A 16,918-nucleotide genomic window follows, 5' to 3' on the forward strand; every position below is an offset into this window, starting at 1 on the left:
CATAGCTGGTGGATTTGCGGGAGGTAGGCCTACCATCCGGGGCACGAAGGATAACATTAGGAAACTGGTCAACTCATTAGATGAGGGCCAGTCGTCTAAATATTCATTTCCGGAAGTTAACGTCTCTGAGAAAGATAGAGGAGAGGTCAGGCGGCCTCATGATAACCCCATAGTCATCGAGTGAAAAATCGCCAATCAACGAGTTGGCCAGATCTTAATCGATACCGGGAGCTCATCTGACCTCATAAGCTACCGGTGCTTGGAAAAACTCAAGTACAAGCCCAGTAACATGCATCCGGCCTCATACACTCTTGCTGGTTTTGGAGGAGGAGTAGTACATCCGATGGGCATGATTGATCTACCCATCCGGTTCGGAGAAAAGGGAAAGGGCCGACACATGGTTGTCAAGTTTCTTGTTGTAGGAGAACTGACTGCCTACAACTTGATTATTGGCCGCCCAACCCTTAACATCTCAAAAGCAGTCATCATCCCATCCCTAATGTTGATTAAGTTTGAAAGGGATGATGGCACAGTCGGTTCCTTGAGTGGGGACCAAAAGATGGCGAGAGAGTGTTACATCTCGGACATCAAACCAACGCTTGACACAGACGGTCAGGAGAAAGAAATAGTTGAACTTGACGACTGTGATCAAAGCTCACCGGCTATTAAGCTAGCCGGTAAAAAGAGAAAGGTGGACCAACTACTGGCTCCCGTCAAAGAGAAGCAATAGCAATCACTGTCATGGGAGAGGCCAGACGGCCTTCGCCCCCAACTGGCTGGAGAAATAATTGACATTGTCCTTGAAGGCAGCCGGCCTGACAGAACCGTTAAAATTGGGACGGTTGCTTTTAAAAACTTGGGACCTGACTTGCTCCTTTTTCTGAAGGAGTTCAAAGATGTGTTTACCTTTGAAGTAGAAGAGATGTCGGGTGTATGTCCGGATCTTGCTGTTCATAAACTCGCTGTGGATCCTAAGAAGAAGTCGGTCAGGCAAAAGAAAAGGAACCATGGCGAGGAAAGGTCACAGGCGGCAGCAACTGAGGTCAAGAAACTCTTAGATGCTGGGTTCATCCGGCAATGCTACTACCCGGATTGGGTAGCCAATGTTGTCCTTGTGAAAAAGCCGAATGAAACCTGGCAGATGTGCGTTGATTACACGGACTTAAACAGAGCTTGTCCAAAAGATAGCTACCCGCTTCCAAAGATAGATCATTTGGTAAACTTTACAGTCGGCCATGCCCTGATGAGTTTTATGGATGCCTACTCCGGCTTCCATTAGATACCCTTGTGGAAGAAAGACCAAGAAAAGACGGCTTTCGTCACAGATCAAGGGCTATACTGCTACACGGTGATGCCATTTGGGTTGAAGAATGCGCCTGCCACTTTCCAACGAATGATGAACTCGGTCTTTTATGATCAGATTGGAAGGAATGTGGAGGCGTACATCGATGACATGATAGTCAAGTCAAAACTACAGGCGGATCATCTAGCTGACCTCCGAGAAACCTTCACCACCCTCAGGCGGCATAAAGTCATGTTAAACCCGAAAAAATGCGTCTTTGGAGTTGAGTCTGGGAAGCTTCTCGGATTTTTGATTGATCAGAGAGGCATAGAGGCCAATCCGGACAAAGTACAGGTGGTGATTGACATGCAGTCGCCTCGTACCGTCAGGGAGGCTCAAAAGCTTACCGATTTCCTGGCGGCATTGGGGAGATTCCTCAGCCGATCAGGTGACAAATGCCTGTATTTCTTTCAAGCAATCAAAAAGAGGTCAAGGTTTGAATGGGGTGAAGAGGCTGAGGCGGCATTTCAAAAACTAAAGCAACACTTGCATTCTTTGCCAAGATTAGTGAGTCCCCTACCCCAGGAGGCTCTCTACATGTACTTAGCCATCTTAGATCATTCCTTAAGTGTCGTTCTCCTTGCTGAGAGAGATGGCAACCAGCTCCTGTTCTACTTTAAAAGCCATGTCCTTCGGAATGCCGAACTTTGCTATCTCATGATCGAAAAATTCGGTTTGCCTTTGTTCAAAGCAGTCAAGCGGTTGAACCCTTATTTCCTGGCTCATCTGGTTACCGTCTATACCGACCAACCGCTCAAAAGGCCTATGACCACTTTAGAGTCATCCGAAAGAATGATTAAATGGGCTATGGAAATTCAAAGTCTAGAAATCACTTTCAAACCTAGGCGGGCAGTGAAGAGTCAGGCATTTGCCGACTTCATAGTTGATATGACAAGGCCGATACAGCCGGATAAAACTGATCAAGTTTGGAAAGTATATGTAGACGGGAGCTCTACTGTGAACGGTTGTGGGGCAGGCGTAATTTGTCATTCCCCGGAGGAGGACAAATACGAGTATGTTCTACGATTCAAGTTTCAAGCTTCAAATAATGAAGCAGAGTATGAGGCCCTGCTGGCCGGTATACGCATGTGTAAGGCAGCCGGGGCAAGGAAGGTGGACGCCTGCTCTGATTCTCAACTCATCGTTAGCCAGTACAACGGTGATTATGAGGCCACCCATCCGGTGATGATTAAGTATCTTTAGGCGGTCAAGGAGGAGGCTGGGGCATTTGATGAATTCAATCTAAGTCAAGTACCCAGGTCCGAGAATAATCAGGCGGATGCACTATCAAAATTGGCATCATTTGCCACATGTGATACGCCTAGGTTAGTCTTCTAGGAAGTCATGGAAAAGAAAATCATTGAACATGATCCCATTGGAGTTCTAGATTGAAGCTCCACTTGGATGGACCCCATCCGAGACTACTTGGTAGACGGCACTCTACCGGGTGTCTCATCAGAGGCGGCTGCTCTTAAAAGACGAGCATTAAGCTTCGTAATGCACAAAGGTGAACTCTTTCGGAAGGGTTACCTACAACCGCTATTCAAATGTGTTACCCCAGAAAGGGGAAAGGAAATACTGGAAGATCTGCATGCCGGCTTCTGTGGATCACACATTGACGGGAAGACTCTGGTCAAAAGAGCTAGACGTCAAGGATACTTTTGGCCCACTCTCGAGGCAGACGCATTAGATCTGGTAAAAAGATGTGACAAGTGCCAGAAGTTTGGCCGGCTGATCCGACAGCCGGCCACTGATTTAACGGCTATTCACAGCCATATTCCCTTTGCCAAATGGGGCATGGACATTTTGGGGCCATACACTCCTGCCCCAGGCGGTAAAAGATACATTTTAGTGTCTGTTGATTACTTCACTAAGTGGGTTGAGGTTGAGGCGGTAAAGGGCATCAAAACTAAAGATGTCATCTCCTTCATCTGGAGAAATCTCATCACCCGGTTCGGTGTACCTATGTCAATGGTCTTTGACAATGGCCCCCAGTTCGAAACGCCTGTCCTAAAAGACTTGGTTGCAAGATCAAGGGATTTCCCATTACTTTGCATCTATTGGCCGTCCTCAAGCAAACGGTCAGGTTGAAGCTTTTTACAAGCTCATCTCAGGCGGCATAAAGAAGAAGATTGAAAAAGTAGGCGGTCTTTGGGCAGAGGATCTGAGAAGGGGTCAACCGGAGAAACTCCATTTCTTATGGCATATGGCACAGAGGCGGTGCTTCCCATTGAATTATATGAGCCAACACTTCGAATCATGTTATATGATGAAGAGGCAAATTGGGAAGCCATGCGCCTGGCTTTGGATACTCTTCCTAAAAGAAGGGGCAATGCCGTCATACGTCATGAAATCTACCGTCTGCGAATGACGAGGGCCTACAACAAAAGGGTGCGCAAACGCCCCCTCAAAATCGGAGATTTTGTTTTACGAAAGCTTGAGGCAACCGGTAGGGCGAACGAACAAGGGAAACTGACCCCAAACTGGGAAGGACCCTACCGGATTTTTGAAGAAGTTAGAAACGGCACATACCGCCTGGAAACCCCAGACGGAATGCCGCTGCCTCGTACCTAGAATGTAGATAACTTGAAAAAGTACTACTTCTAAGGAATTTGTAATTTTTTGTAAATTGTATTGAAATGTGAAAGCATATAATTTCCATTCATACAATTGTATTAGCACCTGTCTAGTGCAAAAACACAGACGGAAGAACACTTGTTAAAAGCCACTGCTCCAAAAAGAGCAGTCATCCGGCGACACCCATCCGGGTGAAATCGTTGAAGAGAACAGCTCCCTTCCGGGTGGTACATTGTTCTAGCGATCAAATGACTCAAACGGTATTTACTTACAAGAAACTCGCAGCCGTTAGAAATGATCCTTTGCATCTAGGATTCATCCGGCAAGGACCCAAAAGTGGTCCATCCGGCAAAATTAAAATTCTAGTGGGTTAATACAATCGGGTTTTATCTAAGAGCCACCCAAACGGTTTTTACAACCCATCCGGCTGCCTGTTTACCGTTGGAATAAACATTTAGCAAATTCAGGGGCATATTCTTGTACCAGCCGGAGTAAGAGTAGATCAACTGTTGATCACCCATCCGGCTACCAATGAAACGGCTGCTTGTTTACCGGATTAAACAGTTAGCCATTTCAGGGGCATTTTCTTGTACCAGCCGGAGTAAGAGTAGATCAACCATTGATCACCCATCCGGCTGCCAATGAAACGGCTGTCTGTTTACCGTTGGAGTAAACGGTTAGCCATTTCAGGGGCATATCATGGTATGATCACTTCATCCCGGCGAAAAATAGAACGGATGCTCATTTACCGTTGGAATAAATGAACAGCCATTCTACTTTGGAAGAATATTAACTGGATGAGTAGTAGAAACTTGTAATACTTGTAGAAATTGCATAAATAAAAAATGCAAGTAATAGAGAGAATATAAAATAGCAAAACCGACTGCGTTGGCTAGTAGATTAAAAAATTTTCAAATGTTAACCGGACCCCTGTCCGGGAAAGTTACACGAAAACTACTCGGCTGTTGAGTATAGAAAGAAAATGTTTATGGTTGTTGTTGCTGTTGAGGTTGTTGTTGTTGTTGAGTTTGCTGTTGCTGATGCTCCGGCTGCTGAGTTGGATCGACTAGAACTTCGGCTGACTGCTCCACCACTTCTTGCTGATCCGCTACTGGCGCTTCTTGATTAGCCTCATCCGGCTGAATCTTTGTGTTGCGCTCAGCCCACTCGTCAAAAGCAGGAGGAGGTTCAGCGCCGAGTACCTTTGCCTCGTAAACCTTAGAGGCATACTAGTATCAAAGATTCCAGTATTCATACTCGAAGTCCGGATGGATTAGGTTTCAAGCCAGCTTCATGCGCTCTTCGCAGTCGGCCTCATTTTCTTCAATCAGGCGGAGTTGTTCCTTTTCCAGCTCTTTCTTATGAGCCGCCTGATTGTTTGCAAGTTCAATTACCAACCGACTGTTGTCCTTCCGGAGATCAGCATTCTCCTTGTCAGTATTCTCTAGAGCTTTAAGGTCAGTTTGAAGATTTTTTACTTGCAACTCAAGCTCATTAACTCTCTTCACAGCTGCCTCTCCAGCCTCAGCCACCTTCTTCAGCAGTTCCTCCTGTTGCAACTTCCTTTGTTCAGTTTCCAAGTCATATGAAAGGGCATTGAATTGGCAAACGTCAATAAGCTCAGATGCGCGCTTCTGAGCTTCTCTTACCTCCTCTTGCTTCTTGCGCAGAGGGACGCTAAGCCCATCAACTCTCAGCAGCGTCTGCGATATCAGCCGGGAAAAGTGTTAGGAAAGATCAAAGACAAAATACTTGCATCCGGTACTAAAGATTATTGCTTAAACATAGGTCATCCGGTATTATGTACCTCAGCAAGAAGAGAAGTGATCCGGTCAAGATTGACCGTGTGCAAAGCCGGCACAGCTTCCCTCTCAGACCGAGTAATGGTCTTGACCATCCTCTTAGCATATTGCTGATAGTTTGGACGGCTGGAGGTTGTATCTGCAAGCATAGAATCATCTCTAAGGTATTGGGCATATGCCTCGCCAATATTTAGGCGGTGTCCAGAAGAATCCCCGGATTGGCTTGCTTGGGTTTTTACCCTCGTATGCCCAAGCGGCCAGGGGGATCAAAGGCAGAAGTTTTACCTTTTTCGAACTGTGGGGTCAAAGCCCCCCCAGCCGCTAAAGAACCGGAGCCCGTCTGAGTACAAGCATCCGGTCTTGCTGACACCACCACCATTTCAAAGTGGGGAGTGAAATTGCAGGCTTTTACCTGCTGTTGTTGGCATGTCCTTGTCAGGCGTCTTCTTTGTGTGACAAGCAGCTGGGGCAGGAGCCGCCACCCTAGGCACTTTGGCAGCTGGCTTGGGAATATTCCCAGCCGGTCGTTTTTGCATACTCGCTACAGAGCGAGGTACGACTTGGCTCCTGGCCTGAAAACAGTCAAAGAGGATGCATCCGGTTAAAACCATGTACCGAGAAAAAGGGTACATCCGGCAAAAGAAGAATAAACTGTAAATAGAAATATGGTAAAGAAAAGACTACCCCGGCATTTTTGGCGGCCAGCCCCGCCTTTTTCTCTTCAAATTGCTTCTTCCGCAAAAGAATGGCAGAAGTAGCCGGTGTCTTCTCTGGTGGCACCATTCTTTTTGCTTCTTCTACAAAAAAAAAAAGAAAGAAAACATGGTTAGAGATCACACAAGGTATACCCATCTGGGAAAGACTTAATCAATCAGTGAACCTACCCTTCTTAAACATGGTACTTAAATTACAAAGGGACAAAAAGCCCTCATCCCTAAACCAATCCGGATGGGGCACCCGAAATTGGGGAACTATGATCTTGCTCCCGTCATCCAGTGGAGCGGTTGTCTTTAGAAAGAGATCCTTCTGCATTATTTGGTCCCAAGCCTCAGCCGGTACTCTAGGGAGAGCGCATTTTCTTCCCAGCAATGCCGGGTGCTTATTGTATCTGCGCAGCCGGCAGTTAAGTTGGGGGATGGGGAAGAGACGACATAAAATTTACTCTTCCAATTACTCTATTTGGACGGATTGTCCAAAGTTATCATATACTCCGGAAGCGTGGTGAGAGTGTACTACGCATTCCACCCACCCGGCGCTCTGCTTAAATAATGCATATGTGCAAATGCTTCCCAGCTTGGCTTGACATCCTACAGCTTGCAGGCGGCAATGTATCCAAGAATGTTGACCCATGAATTAGGGGTCAACTGCCATACACCCAAGTCATACCCCTTTAGTATGGCTTTTATGCAGTGATGGAGGGGGAACCGGAGACCGGCTGTGAATGCCGCCTCGTAGCAGCCGAAGTAGTTGTCGGCATTATTCACGTCGTCGGTCCAAACGACGCTTGCCTCTACAGGCGGGACAACCACTTCCCATTACTCCCCAACTGGATTCTTCTTTAAAAAAGCAGGGAGTGTGGCGTTTAAAGTGACCACATCCCTGGCGGACATGGTCATATCAGTCGGGTCGCCCTTAGCCGGACTCCTCATTATCGGCTGATCCCTCGCCGGATCCCTCTCCGGATTCTTCACCGGATCCCTCTCCGGATTCCTCAGCGTTGGAACCAGAGCTATCCAAGATACTGTCACCTGGTGTGCTAGGTGTATTCGGGGAATTTTGCGGAACCTCTTCATTAGGACCCATCTCAGCCGGTTCCTCGGCTTGTTCTTGATTTATAGGGTCAACCGGATCAACGGCTGCATCATCGGACTTGTAATCGGGATCCCTTGCCGTCTGTTTAACCCGGGCCATTCTGTCCTGCACATGAACAGAGACGGTCGGATTCGATGTAGGTGAAGGTTGTTCCAAGCACCCCCAGACGGCAATCCCAGTCCTAGACTCAGCCGTTCCTGGTGACCGGCTGACCACAGTCGTAGGCTGTGCCGTGTGTGCATTGGTGTAGTCCATATCCTAATACTACGCAACCGGAAATAAAAGAAAATGACAAGTATGGGATGCAGGCGGTACCTTTGAAATGAGAAAGTTGAAAGAGTTGGCTTGAAGTCACCTCAGGCGGGGAACTCCACCAAGTGTTTAAAGCTGAAAAAGACCAAGTAAATGCTTAGCCGGTTATTTACTAACTCACCCAAAAACACCCTAGACGGTATTCAATGAGGTGGGTCAGAAGTACCCCAGACGGTGTAAGGCCGGATGGGGGTTCCTTACAAACATTTGTAAAGGATAGCTAGATTATTGTATAAGCTCTCTATGATACCCTAGGCGGTATTCAGCGAGCTAGGTCAGAAGTACCCCAGACGGTACAAGACCGGATGGGGGGTTATGACTTGCATTTTTGAAAACTTAGCTAGATAAATTGAAAAGTTCACTGAATAATACCCCAGACGGTACTCAGTGAGCTAGGATAAAAGTACCCCCAAACGGTATAAAACCGGATGGGGGGGGGGGGGTTGTGATAAGCATTTGTAAAAATAGTAAAAAGAATTGCAAGGCTCACTCCATGATACCCCAGACGGTATCAAGGAAGTTGGGTAAGAGATACCCCATCCGGTAAAAATGCCGGATAAAGGTGCTACAAGCAACATTTAAAATCAACAATACCCCAAACGGTAAAATACCGGATGAGGGTATAGTAAGACCTGTTTCAAAAAGGCATGTTCAAACAATACCCAGACGGTGATTCACCGGATGGTGGTGCATTGAACGCATCTTAAAATTTGAAAAGGTCATGAAAAGACAAGGATGATGACCCAACCGGCTTTAAAACCGGTTGGGGTTTTTGAAATCAGTTCTTGACAAAACAAATACCCAAGCGGTGTAATACCGGATGGGGGTGCTTTGAAAGCCTTGTTATTTGACAGAAAAAGAAAGGGTATTGTAGTCTAAACTTGGAAATGGGTCTAGGACCCCCCAGGCGGCTTACCACCCGGATAGGGAAAACATTCAACAAATCCTCAAAAAGAAAGAAGTAAAAGAGAATGAAGAAAAGGATCCGGCACCTTAGAAAATTGCAGAGAAATTACCCAACCGGTAGCCGGATGTACTTGATCTCACAAGGCCGGATGCAAGAAAACTTGAAGGAAATTAGCAGCACGTATCAGAGCTCTCAAGAAATTTTTGAAAAACATGCAAAGTGTGGAGGAGAGAGAGAGAGTCTCTCATTTATAGAAAAGGAACAGAAGGCGGAACAATGCCTTCTGCCCTAAAAACTTAAAAATTTGAAAAAAGGAGGGAAGAAGACGAACTGTCTTCTCCCATGCGTCTAACACTTGTCACAGGTGACACGTGGACATGCCACGTCACACCTATGAGGGGCAGATGTTTAGGGTAAAAATACCCCTAAGACACGTGGCCCTATAAACGCTTGCCACGTGTCAAGTTTGCAACGGTCAGCAAAGACCCAATCCCTTTGCGACACGTGTCATTGTACCCTAATTGAGGTACAGCTCTCCCCTACTATAAATAGTAAGGGAAGACCTCATTAATGGGGATCGAATCATTTTCCAAACACCAACCAAACACAAATCCCCTTGCAAACGCTCTTAAATCGAGAAGCATTTATTGTCTTATTTCCTCATTAAGAAAGATATTAACTTAACCTTCGGAGACAAAACACCCCAGCCCCCAGCCGGAGTTTTCCGTTACTTGTGCAGGTACAGGCAAAGGAAGGAGCATACTAGGAAATTGTAACTCTCCCGTAGGACACATAAAAAACCCCCAAACAAAACGGGTGGATCAGATGACTAATGGATGAACATTTTATGAAAAAAATTCACATAAAATTTAATTTATGGTTATTTATACCATGAATTATTATTATTTTCAGATAAAAAGGAAGCACTAACTACATATTCTTTGAAAAAATTAATTTGCAACAACATAAAGTATTTTTATTGTATATTTAAAAAAAAATTAATTAAAATTCTTAGATTTAAAATTTTTATGTATGTTAAATAGGCGGGTGGATGGTTAGCCGGTGAAAAAATCTTCATCCACATCCGATCCGATCCGATCCGATCCGTCATCCACTCTATCCGTCACCCGTTTCTCATCCATTTATTTTGGGTTTTCGTCCATTTATTTTAAGCAGGTGGATCGGGTTAGCGGATATCCGTCTAATATTGCCATCCCTAATTGTACTGATAGATAAATTAAATTTTATTTATATCGGGGTTAAATTGATCATTTTGTGGTAACTTCGCAGTCAATATACATTACTCTCTCCATGTTTAAATAAATAAAACGTTTTGGCTTTTTCCACTATTCATCTAATTCACTTTGACAAATGTTTGTGATTTATACATACACAAGAATAAATATAGTCATTTGAGTACTTGTTGGAATCGTCTCAATGAATAGTTTATTAATATTCAATTGTTATAATATTTAACTTATTGATAATTAAAGATATTTTCATCAGTCAAACTTTTGCATTAACATACGTGTACGAGGAAAACGTTTCATTCATTTAAACATTATGAAGGGATATTTATTGTACACATGCTTCATTTGAAAGTTTGTAACAAGACTAACAACAATGTACACTCTTCGTTTTTTTAAGTGTAATTTTTAATCAATTTCTTATTTAAAATGTAACATCTAGGAAAGTGGAAATCATCTAGACTTTTCTTTTTCTTTTTTTAATATCCCTCTCCCCTCATCGTCATCTCTCTTATTTTTCATTATATCTTTTTTCTCACAATAAATCTTTTAAATAAACTATTAACCCACTTTATTTTTTTTTAACAATTAAATTCTCCAATAAACTTCACTTATGAAAGATTTAACTCAATTATCCAAAACACCTATCCAAGATTGGCGCTTCTTATTACAGATTTAACTATAAGGTCTTGTTTAGATTGGGAGTAATATATTAAGGGGGTAATAAAAGTCAAACTTGAAAAAACATTAGTAATTAGAGGTGGTGTTGTAGGAGGCATGGTGTTAACAAATGAAATAAGGTAATTAAGCTATGAGGAAAAGAGAGAGATGGAGAAATTATTACCCTCATAATGATGGTATAGTTACCCACCCTCCCCCTAGTGTAACTATTACCTTCAAAATAAGGGTATTAGTTCCTCTTTCTTCACCTCATACCAAACCATCACTACATAATTTTCCTTACAATCACACCATCACTATCTCCTCTTTCCCTATTTTCACTTTTATCTTGCTTAATTTGACTTTTATTACCCTATTAATATATCCCCCTCAATCCAACCATGCCCTAAAAATCAATCGTATCTCTTAAAGCAAAAATAGTCTATCCTGCAATTCACTTGAAACAAAAAAACATTTTATGACACGATATGACAAAGACACAGAGAGCTTCACTTTGGAAAATTAAAGAGGATCTTGCATGTTACCTTATACCATAGGGTATAACTTTCTCTTTTTCCTTTACTAATCTTATTCTACCCTTTTCCATAATCAAACATAGCTTACTCTTTTTATACGAGTGAATTTGTCCCCCTTAAACTTTTTTTTTTATTTTTAATAAAATGAAAAAGGAAAGCTAAATTAAAGGAGCAGCTCCTCCTTATAAATAAAACCGGGCATCATATTCTTTCTTTCGACATTCGTATTCTACAAAGGCTTAAGAAACAAGCTAAGAATGTTTCACCCTCAAAGGCCTTCTTCCACTGCTATGAATAAATCTAATGAAAGGTCATCTTCATCTTCTATGTGTGCTCAAAACGATTCCGGCCTCATCCTCACCACCGATCCCAAGCCTCGTCTTCGTTGGACTCTAGAGCTCCATGACCGATTCGTCGATGCTGTTGCTCAACTTGGTGGCCCTGATAGTAATACTTCTTAATTACATGCCTTAATTAAATTGATATGTATTTATCATATGTATAATCTCTAATATTTCCGTGCTAGGGTTTATTTTTATTTTTATTTTTTATTATTACTATTATTAATTGTGATGAAATTATATTACAGAAGCTACACCAAAGACTATCATGAGAGTAATGGGTGTAAAAGGTCTCACTTTGTACCATCTCAAGAGTCATCTTCAGGTTATATTTCGGTTTTCCGATCCGTTATTTTTTTTTTTTTTTTTTTAATTTTTGTTTGTTTTTTTTTTTCAATTGTAAGGTTATTTTATTATTAATTGCATTTGTATTAGTTCAATTGATCTAATTAATACCATTCTCATTTTTATTCAATTAGAAATTCAGGTTAGGAAAGCATCCGCACAACAAGGAATTCCATGATCATTCAGTTAAGGATGGTAAGAGAGATCATTGACCATAAATATAATTACGTTAGCCTAGGGTTTTGAATGCTCCATTCGTAGATTTCATAATATTCCCAACTAATTTTATATTTTAATGCTTTTTTTTTTATCAACATATTTAAGAAACGGTGACTTAAATTCGTAATGCATGAAAAAAGTGCAATGCACACTAAATTAATCATCAATTAGGCCTTGCTTGAGTTGGGGATAATATATTAAGGGAGTAATAAAAGTCAAATTTGAAAAAACATAAAAAATTAGAGGTATTGTTGTAGGAGGTATGGTGCTTACAAATGAAATAAGGTAGTTTTGCCATGAGGAAAAGAGAGAGATGGAGGAATTATTACCCTCATAATAAGGGTAATAGTTACCCACCCCCCTCCTCCTAGTGTAACTATTACCTCCAAAATGAGGATATTAGTTTCTCTTTCTTCACCTCATACCACACCATCACTACACAATTTTCTTTACAATCACACCATCACTATCTCCTCATTCTCTATTTTCACTTTCATTTTGCTTAGTTTGATTTTTACTACCTTAGTAATACATCTCCACCAATCTAAGTATGCCTTAGTATTTGTATTGTGGAACTGGATCAAGCAAAACCAAGCTATTGGATTATGATTTACAAATCTTACCTTTAGTCCCACCACTTCTTGAATGATTTGTGAATTTTGTACGTATATGTACCTATATTTTTAGCTAAGTGATCGTTTTTTTTGTTGGATACGTGTCTTCGTGCAGTACTAGAAGTTGTGCTTATCCTTATTCGTGAAAAGAAATACAAATTGTGTGTTCTTGTGTTGGGTACAAAGTTTCCTAAACAACGATAGAGGTGTCGTTGGGTGCTTATCGAGTCTGTCAACGCAAGTCAAAATTTGAATAAAGTTTTAAGGCAATTTAGGATAAGCTCGGTGGAGTCAATTTTTGACACAAAAGGTGTTTGTTATTCATATATAGCTCAATAGTTGCACACATGCAAATTAACTTAGTTAAGGTTCCTATATTTTATTCAACTTATTTTGTCCTAACATATTCTCATTGTAACAAAATTTATTTTAATATAACACAATATAATGTTTATATGATTTTGCCATAATATATTTTCACTGTCATATCATGTACAATAGCTTATACTTCGTATGACTTTATCTGAATTTATTTTGAACTGTCTAAAGTTATTGAAACTCAACTAAACTTATTAGATTTGGAGTTAGATAAACTATAACAAATCCTAAGATTCCTAATTCAGTTGTGTTTTTATTCATTGATATCCTTATTTTTAGTTGTATCTTCTTCGTTGGAGGCTCATAGGAATACTGCTTCTTCATCCGGATTTATGAACCGCAATATAAACGAGTAGGTGCTTTATCACTTCTATTTTCTTTATTTATTAGCCAATACTTTTTTTTTTTTAGCATAATACTAGAATAGCACTTTATTAAGGCAACTTCTAATTGAAGTAACCATGACTTGTTTAAGAACTATCCCTTCTTCGTCAAAATCTTTATTTCTGGCATTGTTCTTTTGCACTTTTCCTTTCCTTTTTTCCCTTTGTTTAATATTCTATACTTATGTTGTTCATTTAATCAAATAATTCTGTGTTTTAACAATTGCAGGAACAATGTGCATATTAGTGATGCAATCCAGATGCAAATGGAAGTGCAAAGGAGACTCCAAGAACAATTAGAGGTCAGACCAAATAAAAAAATATATATATAATACCTTCTGATTCTGATATTCTATATTTCCATCAATTTTGATACTCTTAAATTTAAAAGATAAACATTATGCTTTTCCATTGCCATATAAATAATAAGGATTGGTGACACATATTATGTTGTACATCGAATTTTTATATCCGGTTTCAATCAACCAAAAACATTAAAAAAATTCTTTACACTTTTTTATTGTCGGTTTTCAAACTTATCATGATTTTAATAACTTTGACAGTTTTCTCAGAAAAGAAAAAAGTTTCATGTTTTTGATTTTATGCTTTTTTTTTTTTAAATAAAAAACTAAAAAAAAAAAAAATACAATGACTAACAAGCCCAATTTTTACATTTCTATTTAGAGTTTTATCTTTAAATATAATATCAATAAGTTAGACTAATTTTTATTCTTTATATCACTGCACATACGGAGTATATCATACGACTTTTAAAAAAAAAAACAAAAAACCCAATAAATATAAACAAATATCGAAAACAACAATTTACTCATAATTCGAAATCTATTTATTCCTTTTCATTTGCTTCGTAAACAAGTGTACAAAAGGCAAAATGACACTTTTATTTGGGACTGAAGGAGTATATGATTCAATCTTTTTTTTTTTTCCTCGTCAAACGATTTCTATCACAATAAAAATTATATTAATGCAAATCTTTATGAATATCAGGTTCAAAGGCATCTCCAACTCAGGATTGAAGCACAAGGTAAGTACATGCAAAACATAATCGAAAAGGCATGCCTAACACTAGCAGGAGAGACAAATTCATCAGCTTCAGCTAGCTATAAAGGAACCAATATTCTACCAGGCAATAGCCCTCATATGAACTTTCCTTGCCTCCAAGACCTTAACATATATAGTGGTGATCAAGTGGATCATCAGCAAAGTATGGACGCGAGCCGGCCGTCTTTCGAGAACTTCATGAAAGCACCTTATGACAATCTTTGCTTTGGAAAAAAGAGGCCAAATCCTTACATTGGGGATAATGGTAAGAGCCCTGTAATTTGGTTTGAAGATCTAGGTCTTCAAGAACTTGGCCCCTCAGCCAATTGATAGATGCATCATTATAAACATTATAGAATATGGTTGTGAGTAGGAAAAGAATATACATGTATTATTAACAAAAAGGATTTCTTTTTATAATTTTGTACATCTTGGATTTTAATATCCTCAGAAAATTGTAACACCTTGTGTTTCATTATTTTTATTAATGTATGTCTTATGTAGAAGAAATTATTCTAAGCTCCCCTATACAAAGTGTTTTGAAATTGAACAAGTTCGTGAGTAGTTAGGGCAAATTTTGCCATTGTCTTCCTTAACAAGGCATGGATTCTCCAATTTTAACAAAAAAATTGATACTCTCTGCCTCCTATAATAACTTACCTGTTTTACCTATGCAATGTACATCTATAAAATTTGTTATTATGAAAAAACATATCAATAAGACTTGTTTCGGTGTGAAAACAATAGGTCCTTCGGTTGCTCCTTTTCGGTGGGAGAAGACTGATCTCGGTTCAAGTTGTGACTGGGCTGAGGGTTTCCTTCACAACAAACACACGTAAACTGGCCTCGGGGGGTGTGCCGAGGAAGGCCCCTCCGATGCCGAAGTCAGTACAATGTCAAAGAGAGAGAGAGAGAAAGTTGTGAAAGAGAATTCATTGCTTGTGGCTTGTTTTGATGTATCTTTCCCCACAGACGGCGCCAAATTGTTTCGGTATGAAAACAATAGGACCTTCGGCTGGTCCTTTTCGGTGGGAGAAGACTGATCTTGGTCCAAGCTGTGACTGGGCCGAGGGTTTCCTGCACAGCAAACACACGTAAACTGGCCTTGGGGGGTGTGCCGAGGAAGGCCCCTCCGACGCCGAAATCAGTACGGTGTCAAAGAGAGAGAGAAAGCTATGCAAGAGAATTAATTTCTTGAGACTTGTCTTGAATGAATGTACGTAAGAAGAGACAATTGAAGGCTTTTATACCTTGCTCAATGGGTGAATTGGGCCGCAAGTCAGATGGGCTTGCCATGCTGACGAGGCTTGACTAACTTGGCATTTATTGGAGAGTTGAACCTTGCCTTTGGGCTTTGTAATTAAATCATTTGGACCGGCCCAATTAGATGACTGAATTAGACCCAAACAACTTAAGTAAAAATGCTTAAGTAAAAAAGAAGAAGAAAAGAACTTAAGCAAAAAAGTTTAAGTAAATGCAAGATACCTGCATCAGAAGTCTTTGATTCTCAGCAAAAGGGTCTGGAACCCTCACAAAGGGCTCAGACACCTCAGCAGCGGCCCGAAGGGACCAGACCTTCGCCTTTTCCAATTCGGAAAGGCTAGACAGATCACCGAAGAACTCGATAGTCGAGGTTCAGTGAGAGAGGATACTATTCCTAACAGCATCCGGAACAAACGATAGAAGGCAGACTCAAACCCCATCTTCGAGGACTAGAAGGTCTTGAAAGAGTTTCCAGCTGAAGTCGAAGGAACGTCAAAATTCTTCGGCTCTTCAACTCTTTCATCGGCCTCCTTAAAGTGTTCGGGCCTCCCATCCAGTATCTGAACTTCATCATCCTCGGGCTCCGAGATCAATGCATCAGCCTCCTTCCGAACCTCATCAGCAAAAGGTTCGGCAATGTGCTGAGGAGATGGAGAGGAACTTAGGATTGGGGGAGTCCTCTATTGAACTTCCCCATCTTGAATTTCGGGAGGAGGAGGAGTCTTCTCTTTAGCCACTTCGGCCTGGTCCTCATCCAGTCAAAGTCTTTTTACAGCACGCTTAACAGTTTGAAACTGCCCCAGATTTATGACAACTCTTCTTCTTCTCTGTCCAGCCATTTCCTCGGCTGAAGACTCGTCTGAAGAGGATGATTTGTTAGCTGGCTCTCCTCTGTCATCTTCTTCTTCATCAAACTGTAACAGAAGAGACAGGGAGGCAAAGAGCAATATCAGCATCATAAAAAATATATATATATATAAAAAAAAAAAAAGACAACTCCAAGCCGAAGCTCAGTACTTAGAAATTTTTTGAAAGAATTCAAAGAAAAAGCTAAGTAAAAAGAGCAAGGCGGGGAGAAAAAGAAAGAGGAAAAAGATTGAGACTCACCAAAGTCTTCA

The 16,918-nt window shown here is 41.0% G+C and overlaps 2 protein-coding genes across 2 annotated transcripts; one reads left to right on the forward strand and one right to left on the reverse strand.

Annotated features, from left to right (window-relative positions):
- Nucleotides 1-4,905: 4,905 nt before the first annotated feature.
- On the reverse strand, nt 4,906-7,632 carry LOC110739049 (RNA polymerase II degradation factor 1-like). Its single transcript, XM_021919500.1, has 6 exons — nt 7,413-7,632; nt 6,406-6,518; nt 6,134-6,293; nt 5,727-5,860; nt 5,314-5,622; nt 4,906-5,136 (listed from the first exon to the last, which is right to left on the reverse strand). Exons 1-6 carry the CDS (start codon nt 7,630-7,632, stop codon nt 4,906-4,908), a joined length of 1,167 nt encoding a protein of 388 aa, XP_021775192.1.
- Nucleotides 7,633-11,405: 3,773 nt separating this feature from the next.
- LOC110739059 (myb family transcription factor APL-like) lies at nt 11,406-15,065 on the forward strand. The gene is made up of 6 exons (XM_021919513.1): nt 11,406-11,642; nt 11,785-11,861; nt 12,016-12,076; nt 13,372-13,444; nt 13,705-13,777; nt 14,484-15,065. Exons 1-6 carry the CDS (start codon nt 11,453-11,455, stop codon nt 14,865-14,867), a joined length of 858 nt encoding a protein of 285 aa, XP_021775205.1. The 5' UTR covers nt 11,406-11,452; the 3' UTR covers nt 14,868-15,065.
- Nucleotides 15,066-16,918: the final 1,853 nt, after the last annotated feature.

The sequence above is a fragment of the Chenopodium quinoa genome, unplaced genomic scaffold (genome assembly GCF_001683475.1).
Source record: "Chenopodium quinoa cultivar QQ74 unplaced genomic scaffold, ASM168347v1, whole genome shotgun sequence".
Lineage (NCBI taxonomy): Eukaryota > Viridiplantae > Streptophyta > Magnoliopsida > Caryophyllales > Amaranthaceae > Chenopodium > Chenopodium quinoa.